The sequence below is a fragment of the Sus scrofa genome, chromosome 15, assembly GCF_054392235.1.
Source record: "Sus scrofa isolate SSC_HxYL_T2T_F1_AM1 chromosome 15, Sscrofa_HxYL_maternal_Yorkshire_Landrace_v2.0, whole genome shotgun sequence".
NCBI classification, from domain to species: Eukaryota; Metazoa; Chordata; class Mammalia; order Artiodactyla; family Suidae; genus Sus; species Sus scrofa.
The window spans coordinates 146,298,017-146,317,895 of NC_139397.1; the positions used below are offsets into that span (position 1 = coordinate 146,298,017).

Consider the following 19,879-nt stretch of genomic DNA (forward strand, 5'->3'; position numbering starts at 1 on the left):
TTTTTTTAAACGTTTTGTCTTTCTTTGTCTTTTTAGGGCTGAACCCACGGCACATGGAGGTTCCCAGGCTAGGGGTCTAGTCTGAGCTACAGCTGCCTGCCTACACCACAACCACAGCCACGCCAGTTGCGAGCTGAGTCTGCGACCTACACCACAGCTCATGGCACCGCCGGATCCTTAACCCACTGAGTGAAGCCAGTGATTGAACCCGAAACCTCTTGCTTGGTTCCTAGTCGGATTCGTTTCCACTGTGATACACGGGAACTCCAATTTTAGCTTTTTAACATAACCTAAAATTCTGTATTTTAAAATGTATCTTCTTGAGCAGCCAAGGGGGCTCTAAAATTAAATCTCATCTACTCTTAGAAAAGGAGGCGGTGCATCTAAATGAAGTAGAAGTGTTTACAAGAGGAAAAACTGACTGCCTGACTGTAGGGACAATCTCCAGCACTTTTGTTATTGTTTCATTTCATGCTGGGGTTATAGGAGAACTTTCTGTGACCTTCACTGGCATTCTTTTGGTTGTATATATCTTTTGTTTAAAATTTGGGTTGCAGTTCTTTGGACTTTTGCACAAGTTATGTCGGCAGCTTTAAAATATGAAGAGTCTCAATAAATTTCACTGCCAAGACTATGGCAGTTTCATTAAAATAACATGAAACAAGAAATCTCCATTAAACGTTGAGATCTTGCATGGCAAGGCATCTTGGCTTAGTTGTCCTTGTCTCATAAAACTTTGGATAGGGAAAAAAAGAGTCAAAGTTCTGTTTAATGCTCAGAAATAAAGTTGATATTTTGTGCTGGAAGCCCAATAGCTTAGAGTAACGGCCAGGTCCTGTTTGTAGCCAGTTAAAGTGTCTGCAAGGTGAGAGCTCTGGATAGCAGGCTGTCTTTGCTAAATGACATATTTGAAATGGTCATGAATGTTTCAGCCCAGTTGCCTACTTTTTTTTTGTTTTTTGTTTTTAGGCTGCTCCTTCGGCATGTGGAAGTTCACAGGCTAGGGGTGGAATTGGAGCTGCAGTTAGGGCCTACACCACAGCCACAGCCACACCAGATCCAAGCCGCATGTGCAACCTGTGCTGCCGCTTGTGGCAACACCGGATCCTTAACCCACTGAGCGAGGCCAGGGATCAAAACCACATGGCTGCTGGGTGGGTTCTTAACCCGCTTGAGCCACAATGGGAACTCCCCCAGTTTGCCTATTTCTCTCTTTCCTGTAGGCTTCTGGCAATTAGGTCTCTCCCCTCAGGTATACCATACTTTGATTTTTTTTGTTGTTGTTTTTTTGGTGGGTTTTTTTTGTCTTTTTGCCTTTTCTAGGGCCGCTTCCCACGGCATATGGAGGTTCCCAGGCTAGGGGTCTAATCGGAGCTGTAGCTGCCCGCCTACGCCACAACCACAGCAATGCCAGATCTGAGGTGTCTCTGCGACCTACACCACAGCTCATGGCAACGCTGGATCCTTAACCCACTGAGCGAGGCCAGGGATCGAACCCGCAACCTTATGGTTCCCAGTCGGATTCGTTAACCACTGCGCCACGACAGGAACTCCGTGGTATGCCATACTTTGAAATCGTCACGAATTTCAAGTCTGGGTTCCCAAGGCAAAAGCGCCACGTTGTTCCCTTACATTTCATCACAGGAGTTTTCCAAGGGGAAGAGGTTTTTTAATATGTTCTCCTTTTGAGGGGGGCTGCTTTGGTGACATTAACGTTGGTGGTTTGGGAGGTCGTTTGACCCAGCTAATGGGTTTTGGTGTGTCAGTCATCTGCCACTCGGTACACGCTGAGAACGGTCACACAGATCCTCTCTGATATTTGTTCCCGTAAAGTGGGGCTGTGGATAATGTGTAAGTGTACATCGTTGGACGGTCTTGTGTGTCATTTCGAGCTGTGTGCATATGAAAAAGCTTAAACGATACATAGTGTGGAAAGAAGGTAGTGACTCCTTCCCAGGAAAATAACAGGAGAAGGTTGAGAAGTGGTTTCTAAGGCTGGTCCCCAGAGGTTCAAACGCTGGATGAAATTTATGCCAGATGACTTTTTAAAGTTATCTTTCAAAACTGAGATTTAATGGGTGTTAAATAGCGATAATAACAATAATTTATTATGTGATATTTGGGGGTTTAATAGTTAAAATATTTTACCTCTGCATATCAACAGTTGTGAAACCTGCAAGTTTTCGAAGTACAGTTCAAATGTGGGCCGATCCTTCTAGCTGTTTGGGACACAAATTAGGAGGAATAGATAACTTAGGACCTTGATTCTCAAACTTGTGGTCTGTGTCAGAGCCATTTGGGGAGTTTCTTTACAATACAGATCATCAGCCTCTACAAAATCAGAGCTTCTGAGGGTGAGGCTGGATCATCTTTGTTTTTGGATGAGTCTGATATATTTCAGAGTTTGCATACCACTGCTTCAGGATGTCAGTTTTCTGGTACTTTTCAAGCTACCTACCTGCTTAGAAATATATGTAGGAAATCTTTGACTCCTTCCCGTGAGAGGAAATACTAATCATAGCTGCCACGTATGGGCAGCTGCTGCAGGCCAGCATGTGGCAGACACAGAGTATATTTGGTCATTTAGTCCTCACGGTCACCCTACGAGGTCATTGTCGTTTCCCCCATTTTGTAGGTTAAGGAATGAGAAGCAGAGAAATTAAATATCCTGCCCCTGGTCACCCAGCGAGAAATTGGTAGGGTAGAGATTTGAACCCAGGTCTTTTATAACTTTTTTTTTTTTTTTTTTGTCTTTTTGCCTTTTCTAGGGCCGCACCCGTGGTATATGGAGGTTCCCAGGCTAGGGGTCTAATCGGAGCTACAGCTGCCGGCCTATGCCAGAGCCACAACAACTCAGGGATCCGAGCCATGCCTGCAAACTACACCACAGCTCACGGCAACGCCGGATCCCTAACCTACTGAGCAAGGCCAGGGATCGAACCTGCAACCTCATGGGTCCTAATCGGATCCGTTAACCGCTGAGCCACAATGGGAACTCCCTTTATAACTTTTTAAAATTGAAGCATAGTTGATTTACAATATTATATTAGTTTCAGGTGTACAATGTAACAATCCAATATTTTTATAGATGATACTTCAGTAAAGCTATTATAAAATTATGGCTATATTTGGTCTGTATAATTTTTAAAGTCTCTGTAATATGAAATGTGTTCTAAAATGAAGATTTAAAATATTACCTAGTGCCTGAATCAGCACAGTAGTGAGTGAACTGGGGTTTGGGATCAGTGCCATGTCTTTCCATCGAAAATGTAGTCCTGGAGTTCCCGTCGTGGCGCAGTGGTTAACAAATCCGACTAAGAACCATGAGGTTGCGGGTTCGGTCCCTGCCCTTGCTCAGTGGGTTGAGGATCTGGCGTTGCCGTGAGCTGTGGTGTAGGTTGCAGACGCGGCTCAGATCCCCTGTGGCTGTGGCTCTGGCATAGGCTGGCAGCTACAGCTCCGATTCGACCCCTAGCCTGGGAACCTCCATATGCCACGGGAGCGGCCCAAGAAATAGCAAAAAGACAATAAATAAATAAATAAATAAATAAGTAAATAAAATTGTAAAAAAGTTAATCTTTAAAAAAAAAAGAAAAAAGAAAAAAGAAAACGTAGTCTTTCAGGGAAGGGGAGAATAAGATGGGGCCAAGGCAGCATTGATACCAATGAAGACTCTCATATTCCAGCTGTGCTCAGGTGACTTGGCCATCAAGTGCTGCCCATGGCGCCTGGCAGGGAGGGGAAGGTATTCCAAGAAGAAACCTAGAACTTCTAAGGCCACCTGCTCTAAGGCCCAGAGGGGTGGCTTAGGCTTTATCAAACTGGCAGAATGAGCACCTGGAACCCTACCTAATTCTGAATTCGAGTTTTCTCACCATCAAACAGCCCTGATCTTTACATACAATGAAGAACGGTCTTGTGGTCAAGGATTATCCCCTAGGCAACCTCATGGGGCACAAAGAGGAAGCCTTGGATGTGGTTCACCCATTTTGTGAGCCGATTATAGAAAGAAACGTTGAGTTTATTTCTTATATAGAGAGAGAAGAACTAAAAGGAGTTGCAAGGGGTTCGGTCAAGGAAATAGATTTTATTACAAAAACCAGTGATGATTCAGTTGAACTACCAGGGTTATTCAATTACAACAATCAGCGTTTACAGAGCACTTTGTAATCAAGCGTGGCATGATGTAGAAGCAGAGTGTTAAAACACAAAACATGTAGCATCAAGTTCATCGTTACAGTAAAATATTCTGACAGTAGGCATGGTGCTTTCTTGAGGAGAATGTAATTATTTTTTTATTTTGCAGAGTTTTTTTAAACTTGTGCTTTTTTGCTTTGTTTTAATATGAATATAAATCGCCTTCCTAGACATGTTGCAGCAGCTCCACCGGCAGCTGGTGGAAGCTGAGCGTCGGTCAATGACGTACCTGAAACGGTACAATAAGATCCAGGCGGACTACCACAACCTCATCGGAGTCACCGCGGAGCTGGTGGACTCTCTGGAGGCCACAGTCAGTGGCAAGATGGTAAGGAATCCCCCATGGTTCGCGTGTCTTTTTGAGGTAAAGCTGTGTCATGGGTATGGACTATGTTGATCCCCAATTCCCGGCCACCCCAGCCGGCAAGCAGCCCCCAGCCCTGCTTCCAGAGCTCTCATGCAGCTGTGTATCCTGCAGCTGCATATCCTGCAGCTGTTTGTCTTGTAGCTGTGAATCCTGTAGCTGTCTCTTGCAGCTGTGAATCCTGCAGCTGTTTATCATGCTGCTAGAGGATTTCATCCATTTTTCCTGACACATTATCTACTGTGTATTTCTCTACCTCAGGGTCAGCAAAGAATAAATTGTCAACAGAAGAAAATATTATATGGTGGCGTAAAAACGAGGAGAAATACCCTGCTGGCAGATGGCCAGCTATAGATTCTCATATACTGATTTTGTATCCAGCTAGCTGTCTGAATTCTATTAATCTGATCGATTCTTTTGATGGATTATTTTATATTCTAGATTAGCAGTCATCATTTTCAAATGATATTTTTGTTTTGCTCTTTTCACTATATATCATGGCTTTTGTTTTCCTCAGCCTGTTTGCTAAGACTCAGGGATGCTGTTGAGTAATGTGATCCTGGGCGTCTTTGTCTTATTTCTGGCTTTTTTTTTTTTTTTGCTGCACTCATGGCATGCAGAAGTTCTAGGCCAGGGATTGAACTCTCACCACAGCAGTGACCTGAGCCACAGCAGTGACAATCCAGATCCTTAACCACTAGGCCACCAGGGAACTGCCTGTTCCTGGCTTTAATGGGAATGCCTCTAGTGTTTTACTCAATAAAAACTTAGCAAGTATAATAAAATCTCTTTGTGAAAATATAGCTTTTTAAATCAAACTAATTGTAGGTTCACACATCATTTTAAGAGCGCTTATGCACTTTGCACACTTGTAACATTTTGCAAGACTGTAGTATAGATTTCAGCCAGGATACTGGCATTGATACAATCTGTTGCTCTTATTCTCATTTCCCCATTTTCACTTGTATGCCTGCGTGTGTGTGTGTTCAGCTTCAATACAGTTTGATCACCAATATAAGTAAGTGTATTAAACTTGTTTTAGTCACTTTAAAATGTGATTACAAAATAATATGTATTATAGAAAGTTTCAAAAAGATAGAACTATGCACAAATAAGAATTACCTGTCATGTCACTTAGCACTAGCCCTTGTGAACATTCCAGACCTTTTTTCAAAACTTGCTCACGCAGTCTTCTGATCTGCTTTTTTCCTGAATCCCGGCTCACCTGTACTTGAAGTCATTAAATCTCCTTTCGCGACGCCCCACGGCTCCTGGCGGCAGAGTTTGCCGTCACATGGCAAAGCCTCTCTTTAATTAGTGTCGAGTCCCTATAGCTGGGCTTTGAGGCGGTCTCCAGGCTCTCCCCTTCACCAGCGCGCGTTCGATACCCGCGCGGAAGGCGGCCGTCGCGCGGGGCCCTGCCGTTTCCCTAGGACTCCAGGCGGGGACCACGGCCGTGCGCTTTGCCTTTTTACTCTCCTCGCTGTTTGCCGTCTTCTCACATCCTGCACCGAAGCCTCTGGGCTCGTGTGAAAGCGCAGCACACAGAGGTTCACAAAGCCGCTGAAAGTCGCTTGGTGTGGCCGGTGTGGCCGCAGCTGGAGGCGCTGGTTCGTGTGGCGGGGCCGCGGGGGAGATGGAGCGGGAGGATCACGCGGAGGTTTGTGTGTCCGCGCTCAGGGACGCGTGCTCTGTGCTCCAGTTAGTGAGGAGATTGTGCCACGTGTATCTTGAAAATTGTTTCGAGACTAACACATCCTGATTTTCTTTAGTACAGCAAAGTACCAGAAACAAAAGTGGCTTATATACTCACTGTTGATAAAAAGAAGACACGTACATAGTTAGAAAATCCACGCAGTATGGGAATAAATGAAAAGAAAGGCAAGTGTTTTCCTCTTTTTTTTTTTGGTCTTTTTAGGGCCACACCCGGGGCATATGGAGGTTCCCAGGCTAGGGTCGCATTGGAGCTGTCGCCCCCAGCCCACATTAGAGCCGGAGCAACGCCAGACCCGAGCCACATCTGCGACCTACACCACAGCTCATGGCGATGCTGGATCCTTAACACACTGAGCAAGGGCAGGGGTCGAACCCGTGTCCTCATGGATACTAGTCGAATTCATTTCTGCCGAGCCACATCGGGAACTCCCGTGTGCTTTCCTTCTGCTGTGTCTACTATTAAAAAGTAACTGCCAGCAGGCAACCCGCACCCCTGCCCTGTGCTGACCCCACCCCCTCCCTCCATCCCCACTGAGGGCCCTGGGGATGCAGAGAAGCTGCAGCCCTATCCTCCCCTCCAGTACAGCCCCCGAGGTACCACTAACCCCGATCCCACCATACCCACGCTGCTTGCTTCCTGCCCGGAGCCCCTGTACCAGCTGATGTGGTGAGTCTGAAGCCGTGAGTCTGGAACATCCTGAGGAAGAGAGACCGTAGAGCGTCCTGTGGCTACACGTGACGGGGAGGCTGGGAGGCAGAGCTGCTAGTGGAAAAATTTTGAAAAACCTACCATCATCCTGGTGTGCCTCCTGGGCACAAGGTTGATGTGACACTAGGTGGGGCCTGCTGACCACAGATGGGCACATCAGCTCTTCTTGCTGGAGTGTGTGAGCCGAGGCTGCAGACGACCTGGCAGGGGCAGGAAGGGCCTCCATTATTAAGACAGGGAGAGACGGGGGGCCAGGGACCGAACTCCTAACCAGCTTGTTTTTGTTTTGTTTTGTTTTGTTTTGTTTTTTTGTCTTTTTAGGGCCGCAGCTGTGGCATATGGAGGTTCCCAGGCTAGGGGTTGAATCCAAGCTACAGCTGCTGGCCTACACCACAGCCACAGCAACGCAGGATCCTTGACCCACTGAGTGAGGCCAGGGATCAAACCAGCAGCCTCATTGAAACTAGTCGTTACTGCTGAGCCACAATGGGAACTCCCACATTTCTGGGTTTTTTTTGCTGTAATAAAAAGTGTTGTAATGAACATCCTTGTATATACTACATACCTTAGTAAGATAAGACGCTAAGAGTGGAATCGCTAGGTCAAAGGTTATGGGCATTAAAATTTTGATAGATGTTTCCAAATTATTTCACCAAAGATTCAGCCATGGCTATGCACCCTCACCCCCAGGAGTCTCAGAGTGTCTGTTCCCCCAGCACTTGGCAACGCTGGACACAATTATACTTCGAAATCTTTGCCAGTTTGGTAACTACAACTTGGTGTTCAAATGTTTGAGTTTACATTTCTTTAATTATGTATGAAGCCGCATTTGTTTTCATATGTTTGGTGGCCATTTATATTTTATTTTTACTCAACTGTTTCTTCATGTCCTTTCCTCATTCTCCTGTTTTAAGCAAGAAAGTGACAGAATCAAATTTCCTGGTTAAAGAAATGGTTCTGGTGGCAGTTCTAGAAGTTAAAAAGGAGGAACATTTCAAGAACAAGGGCTTGATCCAAAGTCTCTCAAACCGCACAAAACTCTAGAAATCTACAACCAAAAAGTGTCCAGTGTTTTTGACACTTAGAAGGTCACTGGTGGTGGCCTTTGCCACGTGCGTTTCCTTGGGGTGATGCCGATGGGCACTCGATTGTGGTGTGTTGCAGGGTAAAGGGAAGGTGAGACAGCAGACTCTTGGGAACCTTGGCAGTGAGAGAGTGGCCGATAGATGAGGACCTGGGAGGAGAAAGGAGACGATACTTCTTCATATGAAATATATTTGGACATGTTTTTAGGTTGTAGGGAAAGAATGGGTATAAAAGAAAAGGTTAAGCATGCAGGATGAGAAGGGAATGTTTAGGAGTGGTCCAGTGGGTTGAGAATCTGACTGCAGTGGCTAGGGTTGCTGTGGAGGCCTGGGTTCGATCCCTGGCCTGGTGCAGTGGGTTAAAAGGATCTGGTATTGTCCCATCTATGGCGTAGGTCATAGCTGTGGCTCAGATTCAATCCCTGGCCAGGGAATTTCCATATATTGTGGGTGTGGCCATTAAAAAAAAAAGGAATGTTTAAATTTTGTAACTATAGGGGTTCAGAGGAATTGGACTCAGGATAATGTAGGAAGTGCAGCTTTGAGGTAGGGCCCTTCTTTGAGTTGCTTATAGCTGAGGGAGGACCAGAGACACCTGCCACAGAGGGACAGCGTCTTTCACGTGGCTGAAGCAGAGCAGAAGTTTCCATGGGGCAGACAGGAATACCACAGAGGGAAGAGGTCTAGCCTGGCATTCCTGCTCTTTGCAGCTCACCAATCAGGTGCCTAATCTCAGTTGCGTAGTCTTCCTCTTGTGATGAAGGGGTAGTGAGCCAGGGGTAGGAAGAGAGGCCAGGTACGTTACCCTATGGGAGTGTGCATGGAATCGTGAGGCTGGGGAAAAGGACGTTCGCTCTAACAATTGGGCATAGAAAAAGGTTTGGACGGATAAAATTGTTAAGCATAGTTACCTTCAGGGATTGGCTTGTGGGGGCAGGTGGGGCGGGGAAGAGATTGTAGAATTTGTACATTTAAAATGAGTATGTATTGGGAGTTCTCGTTGTGGCTCAGCAGGTTGCAAACCCAGCTAGTATCCATGAGGCTGTGGGTTCAATCCCTGGCCCTGCTCAGTGGATTAAGGATCCCATGTTGCCCTGAGCTACGGTTTAGGTTGCAGCTCAGATCTGGTGTGGCTGTGGCTGTGGTGTAGGCTGGTGGCTGCAACCCTGATTCGACCCCTAGCCTGGGAACCTCCATATGCTACAGGTGTGGGCCTAAAAAGCAAATAAAATAAAAATAAGATGAGCATGTATCGGAGTTCTCTGGTGGCACAGCAGGTTAAGGATCTGGTGTTGTCACTTGTGTGGCTGTGGTTACTGCTGTGGCACAGGTTGGGCCCCTGGCCCACAGGAACATTCACATGTCTCAGTGTGGCAAAAAAAAGGATTACCTTTATGAAAAGAAAAGACGTAAGGTGAGTAGAGAATGTTTCAGAGATGAGCACCTTAGATGCTGGGTGTCAGTCCTGAATCATGGCAGCTAATGGGAGAGGTGTGGGAGCTGCAGTGGAAGAAGACCAGGATGCAGCAGCATTGATGCAGCAGTAACCCAGCCTCCTGTTTGTCGAAGCACCTGACAGTTTATAAACTGTCTCCGTCACTCCTTCAATAAGCGTTTACTGAGCCATCTGCCCTGTGCTAAGCTCTTCCTCGACCTCCTCGGCCCCCATCTCATGATGCCCTGCGACAGGCATCATTCATTTCACCCGACAGGTCAGGAAAGCAGGAGGCAAAGCTGTTGGTTTTCTCCAGTCCACTGCTTGAGCCCAGATCTGCAGATTTTATTTTTTAATTAAAAAAAATTTTTAGGGCCACACCTGTGGCCCATGGAGGTTCCCAGACTAGGGGTGGAGTCAGAGCTACAGCTTCTGGCCTTGGCCACAGCCACGGCAATGCCAGATCCATAACCACTGAGCAGGGCCAGGGGTTGAACATGCATCCTCATGGATACTAGTCAGGTTCATTACTGCTGAGCCCCAATGGGAGGTCCAGATCTTCAGATTTTAAGGCCGGCATTCCTTCCACCACATTCCCGACACCCATAATCAGTTTATTTGACACAGCAGTGGGAGTAGCTCAGGTGCAGTTACGCACATGTGCATCCGTGATCACACCTGCAGTGTGTGAGCGGCTTCGTCTCCAGGCGCAGAGCTTCAACTCCCGAGCGCTCCGAGGTGAAAGCGAAGTCTCACCTCCTTGGCCCCAGGTCTGGCTGGGGTGCCTCTCACGCCTCCCTCCAGGGCAGCTGCTCACCTCTGATCAGCTGTCCTCGTGCTCGTGTCCTCCTGCAGATCACCCCGGAGTACCTGCAGAGCGTCTGCGTCCGCCTCTTCAGCAACCAGATGCGGCAGAGCCTGGCGCACAGCGTGGACTTCACGAGGCCCGGCACGGTGAGGCCCTGCGCCCGGGTCGGCCCCCATGTGTCAGATCCCTCGCTTTGTAAGACGAGGGAGCAGGAGAAAGTGGCACATTCGGGAGTCTGCGGGTCAGCTGGCTTTCGAGGAATGCAGGAATGCACGTCCAGAAGGAAAAGAAAGCTGAGCAGCTGGAAGGAGGCCTCCTGGGGGTGGTGGGTGGGCGGCACGTCCTTCTCGTCCAGGTAGGGCTGCTTGCTGCGGGCCTGGGGCCCTAACAGCAGCTGGTCAGTAGGAGACAAGGAAACCTCATGGTTCCTAAACAGCAGTTGCTGTGTTGGAGCTGCTCAGTCTCAGGCAGGAGCTTTTTTTTTTTTTCCCAATCTTTTTAAACTTTATACCTAGCATAATTGCAAACTTATGGAAAATTTGCAAAAATAGCCCAAAGGGCATTTGTGTACCCTTAACCCATATTTGCCAGTTGCTGGCATCATACCCCTTTGTTTGTTGACTTTCCACACACACACACACACACACACACACACACACACACACACACACACTATGTTTTCTGAACCATGTAAGGATAAATTACATACGTTATGGCCCTTTTCTCCTAAATACTTGAGTGCAGTGTGCATTTCTTAATAGAAATGTTCTCTTATCTGATTGTCTCCGTCCACAAATGCAATGTCCATATGATATGCTCGTCTAATACTGCGCATCGTCCAGTGTTGTCAGCTGAGCCCTTAATGTCCTTTACCCCCCCGCCCCCGCGCCCGGCCCTGTGATCTGGGGTCAGGTATTGCGTCACCTCGTCAGGTCGCCTTAGCCTCCTTTCATCTTGAACCTTCCCCCGGTCTTTCTTTGATTCTCACAACACAGACCTTTTAGAAGAGTATAGTCCTTCTCCTTTAAATGTTAAAAACGGCACATTTCTCCTTTACAGTCTGTGCGTCCTTGTGGTTAGACTCAGGGTTGCATCACAGGCCAAAATATTGCATAGGTGATGCTGTGTCCTTGCTGGCAGGGGACGTCTGGAGACACGTTGTGTGGCGGTGCGTTCTTAACCAGGGGCACAGGCACACCTGCGTCTCCAGGGGAGGTTTTTAGTTCATGAATCTGCGTCCCAGGAGGGCGCGCCCACCTGCTGCCGGGTCCAGGGGCTCAGTGGGTGGAGCTGGGCGCACGTGACTAGGAAGGTGGGCGGGGTGGGGGTCTGAGCCCCAGCTTTTAATTGTTTTCACATTAATACTTGGATCTTCATAAACAGGGGCCTTTTTAGTGTTAAACTAACCTACCTCATTCTCGAGTCGAGAACATAATATGAGAAAAGATAACTGAGAAATGAAAAAATAGAAAATAAAAATAAAGCAAGCAATTTTGGTTAGAATTCATAGTAGAAACTAAAAGTGGCGCTGGTTGCTCGAGGTGGTCAGAGGGTACGGACGGACGTCTGGTTCGAAGATGAGTACGTTCTGGGAATGTCAGTGAGGGCGCAACGACTGTGCTTAACAAGAGCAGATCTTAAATGTTCTTACCGCTCACACTCACCCAAGGTAACCTCAAGGTGGCCGCTGTGTTAACTAGTCATTTTCGGGGGTGTGGCCATCCCTTCCCAGTACATGCGTCTATCAAATGAGCACATTGTACACCTTACACTTACTGCAGTGTGGTATGTCAGCTATATCTCAGTCATGCTGGAGAGAAAAAAGAAATTGTGGTTGAAGGAAAATGAGGGTAGGAAAAATAAACATAAGCCAGGGCTAAGGCTTGTTTAAAAAATGCATGTCCTGGGGTGCTGTACACCTGGGGAGGGAGGCCCAGCCTTGGCTCTGGGCTCTCTAGGAGCCTGTGCAAAAAGCAGTGATATGATTTATTTATAAAGGGAGGGAGAGTGATAGTCATTCATCTAAAACCAGATTTGTGTTACGCATGTAGGAAGCACAACAGTAAAATGAACGCCCACGAGCCCACTGCACGTGCCTAAAACCATTTCAATGTCACTGACGTCCTCTAAGTGCCTCTTAGACTGAACTTTTTCTGAGTAGCTATCATATCTTATAATTTAAAAAGTCTAGGTCCATTTTTTAAAAGATTGGATGGAAGGGAGTTCCCACCGTGGCTCAGAGGAAACGAAACTGACTAGCATCCATGAGGATTCCGGTTTGCTCCCCGGCCTCCATCGGTGGGTTGCTGAGGCTGTGACATTGGCGGGCAGCTACAGCTCCGATTCAACCCCTAGCCTGGGACCCTCCATACGCCGTGGGTGCAGCTCTAAAAAGACCAAAAAAAAAAAAAAAAGAAGACTGCTTTCCAGGGTTAGTCTGGTGCTAGGACCTGAGGATCTTGGTGGCAAGGATGGGGTGACTGGTAGGAGCCAGCAGCGGGGTCATGTCCTCGAGGTGCACGAGGAAGTCCCGCAGGGCTGTTGCTGGGTCGGCTGTGGCATGTGGACGGTGGAGGACGGGAGCTGTGGCGTCCGTGCTTTAAGATGTGCTGCAGTGGTGTCAGTGTACAGAAATCTTAGACGATGAGCCATTTAAACAATGCCAGTAAAGCACACACAGACATCCACGTTTTGAAAAAGAACTCCCTCGTGGGCCCTCTGGGATGAGGGGCTTCACGCCACATCCTGAGGACTGGCTGAGTTGACCCTCCGTCCGGTATGTGCTTCGTGGTAGCTCATCAGCTTAAGGATGACAGCAAGGATCAGAGTGTTAACAGAAGTGATGGCTTTCGAGCAGTAATTAGCAAAGCAGGGCCTGGGTCTGATAGGACCACTTCGTTCTTCACTCCCTTCCATTTATGTGTTAATTCGGTAAATATTTAGGGTTTGTCAGGTTTGTTTATAAAATCCCATCCTGTTTTGCATATACAAGAATCCTTTCTGTTGGCAGAGTGATGCATCCAGCCAATTTAAAATTGATACCCTGTTTAAAAGGTGCAGTATAGGAGTTCCCGTCGTGGCGCAGCAGAAACAAATCCAACTAGGAACCATGAGGTTGCGGGTTTGATCCCTGGCCTTGCTCAGTGGGTTAAGGACCTGGCATTGCCGTGAGCTGTGGTGTAGGGCGCAGATGTGGCTCGGATCCCGTGTTGCTGTGGCTGTGGTGTAGGCCGGCAGCTATAGCTCCGATTAGACCCCTAACCAGGGAATCTCTATATACCATGGGTGTGTTCCTAAAAAGCAAAAAATAAAAAGTAAAAATAAATAAATAAAAGGAGCGGTATTCCCTTTTTTTTTTTTTAATTAAAAAAATTTGTGTGTGTGTGTGTGTCTTTTGTCTTTTGGGGACCACACCTGCGGCATATGGAAGTTCCCAGGCTAGGGTAGAATCAGAGCTATAGCCGACAGCCACAGCCACAGCCACAGCCACAGCCACAGCCACAGCCACAGCAACACAGGATCCAACCTATACCACAGCTCACGGCAACACCAGATCCTTAACCCACTGAGCAAGGCCAGGGTTGCTAGTCGGGTTCGTTAACTGCTGAGCCACAATGGGAACTCCCTGCCATCCTTCCCTTAAGCCTCAGAAGCTGTGAGAGAATGAGCTCTGTTCACCTTAACTCATAACCATTTTTTTTTCCCCACTGTGTCACTGACTTAGTAGCAGGCAATAAAAGCTGCAAACAATCTTTTATTGTTCCTAGTATATTTTTTTATACAGTGATAAAACATGAATGAGGGGTCATTATACAAGTATAAAAGGCTATTGTAGTTGACTAGGCATGCTTAAACTCAAAGTATAATATCAGATTTATAACGTATGAAGAGGAAATTAGGATATAATTCAGATGGGAAATCCGGTGCCTGACCTGATGGGACCTCGGATTTGGGAGGAGAAGATTGCTTTTTTATTTTTTAAGGGAATGTGTTCTCCTCCAAGTCCAAACAGAATGCCAGCAATTTCAAGAGAAATAGGTGGGCACAGACCCGCCTTCTTTCTCACTGGGTCCTTGATCGGCCCCTCCTGGGGCTTGAGCATTTCGCTTCCCTGTCCTCTGTAGTGGAGTCTGGCTGGGGCCCCCCAGAGAAATGGCTGGTTTCTATAAAGTTTAGTACATTTGTTACTGGTTTTTAAATCTGGCTGTTAAGAATCTGGCCCTCGGAGTTTCCATCGAGGCTCAGTGGTAATGAACCTGACTAGTGTCCATGAGGATGTGGGTTTGATCCCTGGCCTCGCTCAGTGGGTTAAGGATCCAGCGTTGCTGTGAGCTGTGGCGTAGGTCGCAGACGCATGTTGCTGTGGCTGTGGTGTAGGCCGGTGGCTACAGCTCCGATTCGACCCGTAGCCTGGGAACTTTCATATGCCTCAGGTGCGGGCCTTAAAAAAAAGAGAGAGAGAGAGAGAATCTGGCCCCTGCCACTTCACTCACTGTTGAAAGTTCAGGAGGGCTCGGTAAATGGCACCCTTCTCCCCCCTGTGTTCTGAGACAGGTGAAAAAACGCAGCAATAGACTGAAGGGAAAAGAAGCTGGAGACATTGCTGATGATCCTGACAAAGCTTGATTCGGAAAATGTGAATTTGTTGGTAGGCAGGTGGGGTACCTACTTCTGAGCCCTGGAACTAGAGAAATATCCTTAGTCATGGGCAGCTGTGGCCAAGCTGCACCCCTGCCACCAGCACCACCCGGGCAGCAGCGGTGGGGAGCAAACTGGCCTGTGCTCTCTTCGCAGCCTCGCTGCCCAGGGGAAGGGGACGCAGGGCAGTGCAGATCCAGCAAGTCCCAAATCCAGCAAGGCGCCCCTGCTGGAGGTTCTGGGTGAAGGTGACACTGGCGGAGGGCCCCCCAGAGGGGACGCTTCAGTGGAAGCAGTGTGTTTCCACCCTGCCTCGTTCCTGCCCAGGTAACCGTGTCCAAAAGTCGGCCACTTTATCAGAGCTGGGCACCCAATCCGGGCGCTCCCAGGGTTGATAATGATGGATTAAATTTTTGAGAAGACGCCTCTCCCCGGTGGCCTCTTCCAGTTTGACTGCGTGTCGCCACCCTAACCCTAGGTTTGTCATGCCGTGGTCCTAACCAAATCAGGGTCCAAACCGTGGGGCCCATCTTTTGCTGGGGTTTTAGATGATTTTATATTATCAAGAATCTAGTGGTAAGTATTAAGAAACTTCTTCCTCAGAGCACAAGAGGCAGAGTTTTGTATCCTAAAATTACACGAGGAATATATGATTGTGTGTAGCTGGGAGATATATAACAACTTAGCAGTGAATGGAGCAGAACAAAAACCCCTTCCCTCCTCCACGCTCACCCCATCTCCCTTCGTCCATAAGTGGCGTTGCTGACCACATTTCATGGGCATCCTCCAGACCCTTTTTGCTTTGTTTTGTTTTTTAGGGCCGCACTCACGGCATATAGAGGTTCCCAGGCTAGTGATTGAATCGGAGCTGCAGCTGCCAGCCTACACCACAGCCACAGCAACGCTGGATCCTTAACCCACTGAGCAAGGCCAGGGATTGAACCCACACCTTCATGGTTATTAGTTAGATTCATTTCTGATGCGCCACAATGGGAGCTTCCAGACCTTTAAAAATTATACATATTTGAGATTCAGTTATACATCATTCTGCAACTGTCTCTTTTAAATTATTGGTCTATTTTTGAGTCTTTCACATCTATTTAACATACTTATATTCCCCTAACTTTTAGAATTGTAATTTGAGATCAGTGTGGGGCCTTTGACCGTTCCTCTGGCAGACATTGTCAGTTTTCTGCCGTCTCTAATGATGCAGCATCTTGGTGTGTCACAAATTGCACTGGAAAGCACCTTGGAATGGCTCTCTCTTCTCAGCCTCCTCTTTGCACTGGGCGAGCATGAATGCACAGACAATCTCGAGGTGAAAATCCGAGCACAGTGCGCCCACACACACACACATACACACACACCCCGCCCTGGGTGAGTCCCAAGTCCCACCCAGGGGCACCCCTGGGTTTGTGATTCATTGGATGGGAAAGGTTCCATTTAAATGCATCTTTATTGGAAAACCGGCTCAGTTGGGAGTTAACTCTCCCTTTTTTTCAACAATTCCCAGGAGGCCCTATTGGAAATAGACATTGTAACACTTCCAGGTGTGATGGCATTCGGTATATCAGAGACCCAGGACATGTGGCTCTTAGGAGGCATCTGCTTCCAGAATCAACCATCGTTGTGAGCCATAAAAACTTGCAGGCCATAGCGGGTGTAGTGGCCGTGACCCTTTTGGGGGATGGCCTCTTGCAGTTGTTCAGGAAGCCTGGCGGTGGCACTGTCCTGCTAAGGAGGCGTCTTCCTGGAGCGTCCTGTTCCGTGGACCGGTCCACATCTGCAGAGCTTGTGTCCGCACTAGGTGGTTTTCCTTCTTTTCTTTTTTTCTTTCTTTGTCTTTTTGCCTTTTCTAGGGCCGCTTCCTGCCTCATATGGAGGTTCCCAGGCTGGGAGTCTAATCGGAGCTGTAGCCACCGGCCTACACCAGAGCCACAGCAACACGGGATCTGAGCCTTGTCTGCAACCTACACCCCAGCTCACGGCAACACCAGATCTTAACCCACTGAGCAAGCGCAGGGACCGAACCCGCAACCTCATGGTTCCTAGTCGGATTCGTTAACCACTGTGCCACGACAGGAACTCCCAGTGTTTTTCTTAAGGCTTGGCAGACAAAACACCTTCCCACTGCATCCGTGGCAGCCTTTCTGGGCCCGGGGCCCTGTGTGTGGAGGACCCGCACACCCCGCTTCCGGTCCCCGCTACACCTCGCCCGGGTCCCCCGTGCTGTGAGGACTGAGCGCCTTGCTCTCAGCCTGTCGGTAGGCCTGTGATTGGCAGAGGGGGACTCTGCCCTTAGCCCAGACCTTTCCCCTGACCTCCACACCTGGCCTCCTGGCCTTCTTGTCCCCATGGATGTCTGACCCGCATGTCACATTTTCTGTGTCCAAGTCGGGGCTCCTCTTTTCCTCCCCCCGGATGATTTCCCGCCTGTATTTCTGTCTTGGGAATGAGGCCGAGGGAAGCCCGGGGGCACCCAGGGCTCTTCCTGGTCCTCTGCCCTGCACTCAGGCGGCCTGGGGATCCCAGGGGCTTCCTCCCTCCTGCCCTCGGCTCTCTTGCTTTGTCTGCTCAGGTTCTCCTATTTCCCTCCTGGCTTAAAGCCACTTTTCCCAGCTGATCTCAGCCTCAAGGTGCTGGGCTTTCTCATGGCTCCTTCACACGGGAGCTGGAGTCACCTTTCTGGTGTGTTATCTGTTCGTGCCCTCCGGTTTTAGGAGGCATTCAGGCCCTTGCAGGAATCCGGTCATATTACTCCCTTGCTTAATACCCGTCACTGCTTCTGGTCCAAAGTGCTCGGCCTAGAGCCCCCAGCCCTCCGTGATCTGTCTCTCCAGGCCGGGCTGGGCACAGAAACCCAGAGAAGGCCCAGCCCCAGGCGCTCTGACCCCTGCAGGCCACAGTGGTGAAGCAAGGCCCAGTCCCCTGGGGGGCAGAGAGGCGTCTTGGAACTTGCCAGCACAGCCAGGCCCTCGGGCACATCTCCTTCCCCTCTTGCGTCACAACCCTCCCTGTGGCAGACGTGGCCACAGCGCCTCTCTCCTCTTGGCGCGGGGGCCTGCCGTTGGCCCCTGTCCCGTGGCTGGCACACAGTTCCTCGTGTGTCCCGTCTTACTTAACCCCTCCTGGGGATCAGCCGGCCGGGGTCCTGCCCTTGCCGTTCACCTGCTCTCCTGCAGCCCCCGCGCACCTGGGCTCAGTGTTAGTCCCACATGTGCAGCGCTGGGGAGGAAGGGCTGTGGCACATGGGCCTCGTCTGGTTGGTTTTCAGCCCCAAACGGTGCCTTCCTGCCACCCTGGAGCTCGGTTGTTCCTTTCTGACCCTCCCCAGGCTGCACACAGCTGCAGTTTCCAAAGTATTTGCCTAGAAGCTAATTCCATAGGATGTCCTTGTCCCCAAACAAACCCTTGATGTGCGAAGTTTGAGACTCGCTGTTGACCGAGGTGCGCGACACCCAGCAGAAGTCCCAGGACTGCTGACCCCCCGTCTAAACCAGGAAACCCTCCAGTTGCTTGCGACTAAGGGCCAGTTTTCATCATGTCACACCTCATGCCAACTTCTCTAAGCATACTTCCTGATGTCATGCATCATTAGCAAAGCCTCTCCTCCTGCTATTGTCGCCAGGAGCTGTCCTAGGCTCTTGTAGCCTCATTAACTACCTCCCACACACACACACCGTGACCTCTGAGGGCCAGGCTCAGGTTCCTCACCTGTAGCTGAGAAGTGGTGGAGACATATTCTGCCATTTCACGCTTGGCTTAGAAATGTATTTCTCCCGCACCCGTGGGTTCCAGAGAGCCTTGCCCTGAACCTGGCCCAGCGTAGGTGCTCGACGGCCAATTGAAGGGTTAATACATGCGATGCTCTGTTATCTTCTCCTTGTGCCTTGAAAAGGCTGCCGAAGGTTCCTGCTGTGCTTCCGCAGCTGGGAAGCCACCACTTGTCACACACGTCTGCTGTGGCTGGGAGCCCCTGCTTCCTCCTGGTGCCCCAGGCCCTGGCGCCTTTCCTTGAGCGCCCAACATAAAGTCACACGGCGCCCACTTGGGCTGCAGGCAGGGCCTCCTGAGCAAGGGGATCCTCCCTGGGCCTGTCCGTCCTGACCCAGAATCCACTGTGAGCTCGAGGGGGAGATGATTCCAGCTCATGAGGATTTTCAGTCCTCTCCCAGCTTTTTCTTCTAGAGCGTGTCTTTCTTGGCCAGACTTTTGAGCTGTGTCCACACTGCCCATACACAGCAGGACCTGCGGGTGGTGGCAGTGACCTTCTGAAATCTAGTCCAAAGTAAAGATTGTTCAGCAGATCAGAGCAGCCCCCTTCGTGTTCCAAGGTTCTTCTTAACACCTCCACGTCGGGGGAAGGGAGCGGTAGCTGTCGCCTGCCCTGAGTTCTCCATTCCGTGGACCAGTTAATACCTGGATGTCAATGTGAAGGTCAGTTTCATGACGTAAGCTCAGAACTCCTCAGCTCCAGCGTCTCCGTGGAGCGGGGAGCTCCGTGTGGATAGGCGGGAGGGAGCAGAAGCCACGCTGGCTTTGACGCGCTCTCGCTGGCACCTGCCCCCTGGTACTAACACTGCCACCGTCTTGCAGATGAGGCACAGAGAGTTATTTGGTCATTGATTCTCCCCACCGGATTGCAAGCTCTCTGAGAAGGGGGCTTTTGCCTTGCTGGCCAAGTATCAACAGTGCCTAGCAGAGACCTGTTAGAGGGTGGGCAGCCAGTAAGTACTTACCGAATGAAATACTGCAGCCTCCCCCTCTGCTTGGCCACTCTTCCTGCAGTTCATCCTGCCTTTTTTTTTTTTTTTTTCAAAATACAAATATTTTGGTTGAATAATAAATCTCAATAGTGTTTCACATACTGTGCCTTTTCATGAAAGGGTCTGTTATTAGTGCTTTTCAATTCATTTCTTCACTGGGT

At 49.1% G+C, this 19,879-nt stretch overlaps 1 protein-coding gene and 1 long non-coding RNA gene across 28 annotated transcripts in view; one reads left to right on the forward strand and one right to left on the reverse strand.

The window, feature by feature from the left end:
• ARMC9 (armadillo repeat containing 9) overlaps positions 1 to 19,879 on the forward strand; it is a 170,559-nt gene that overhangs the window by 33,606 nt on the left and 117,074 nt on the right. For all 27 annotated transcript variants that reach the window (XR_014830205.1, XR_014830204.1, XR_014830203.1 and 24 more), the window contains 2 exons: positions 4,368 to 4,525; positions 10,362 to 10,460. Coding sequence is in view for 20 of the 27 variants with exons in the window: in XM_085000635.1 (XP_084856761.1) it covers positions 4,368 to 4,525; positions 10,362 to 10,460 (257 nt within the window). In the remaining 7 variants the exon portion in view is untranslated. The remainder of the gene's footprint in view (positions 1 to 4,367; positions 4,526 to 10,361; positions 10,461 to 19,879) is intronic.
• Positions 5,136 to 11,548, reverse strand: LOC146396193 (uncharacterized). The gene is made up of 4 exons (XR_014830227.1): positions 9,462 to 11,548; positions 7,068 to 7,186; positions 6,899 to 6,974; positions 5,136 to 6,373 (listed from the first exon to the last, which is right to left on the reverse strand). It is a non-coding gene; the product is annotated as an uncharacterized LOC146396193 (long non-coding RNA).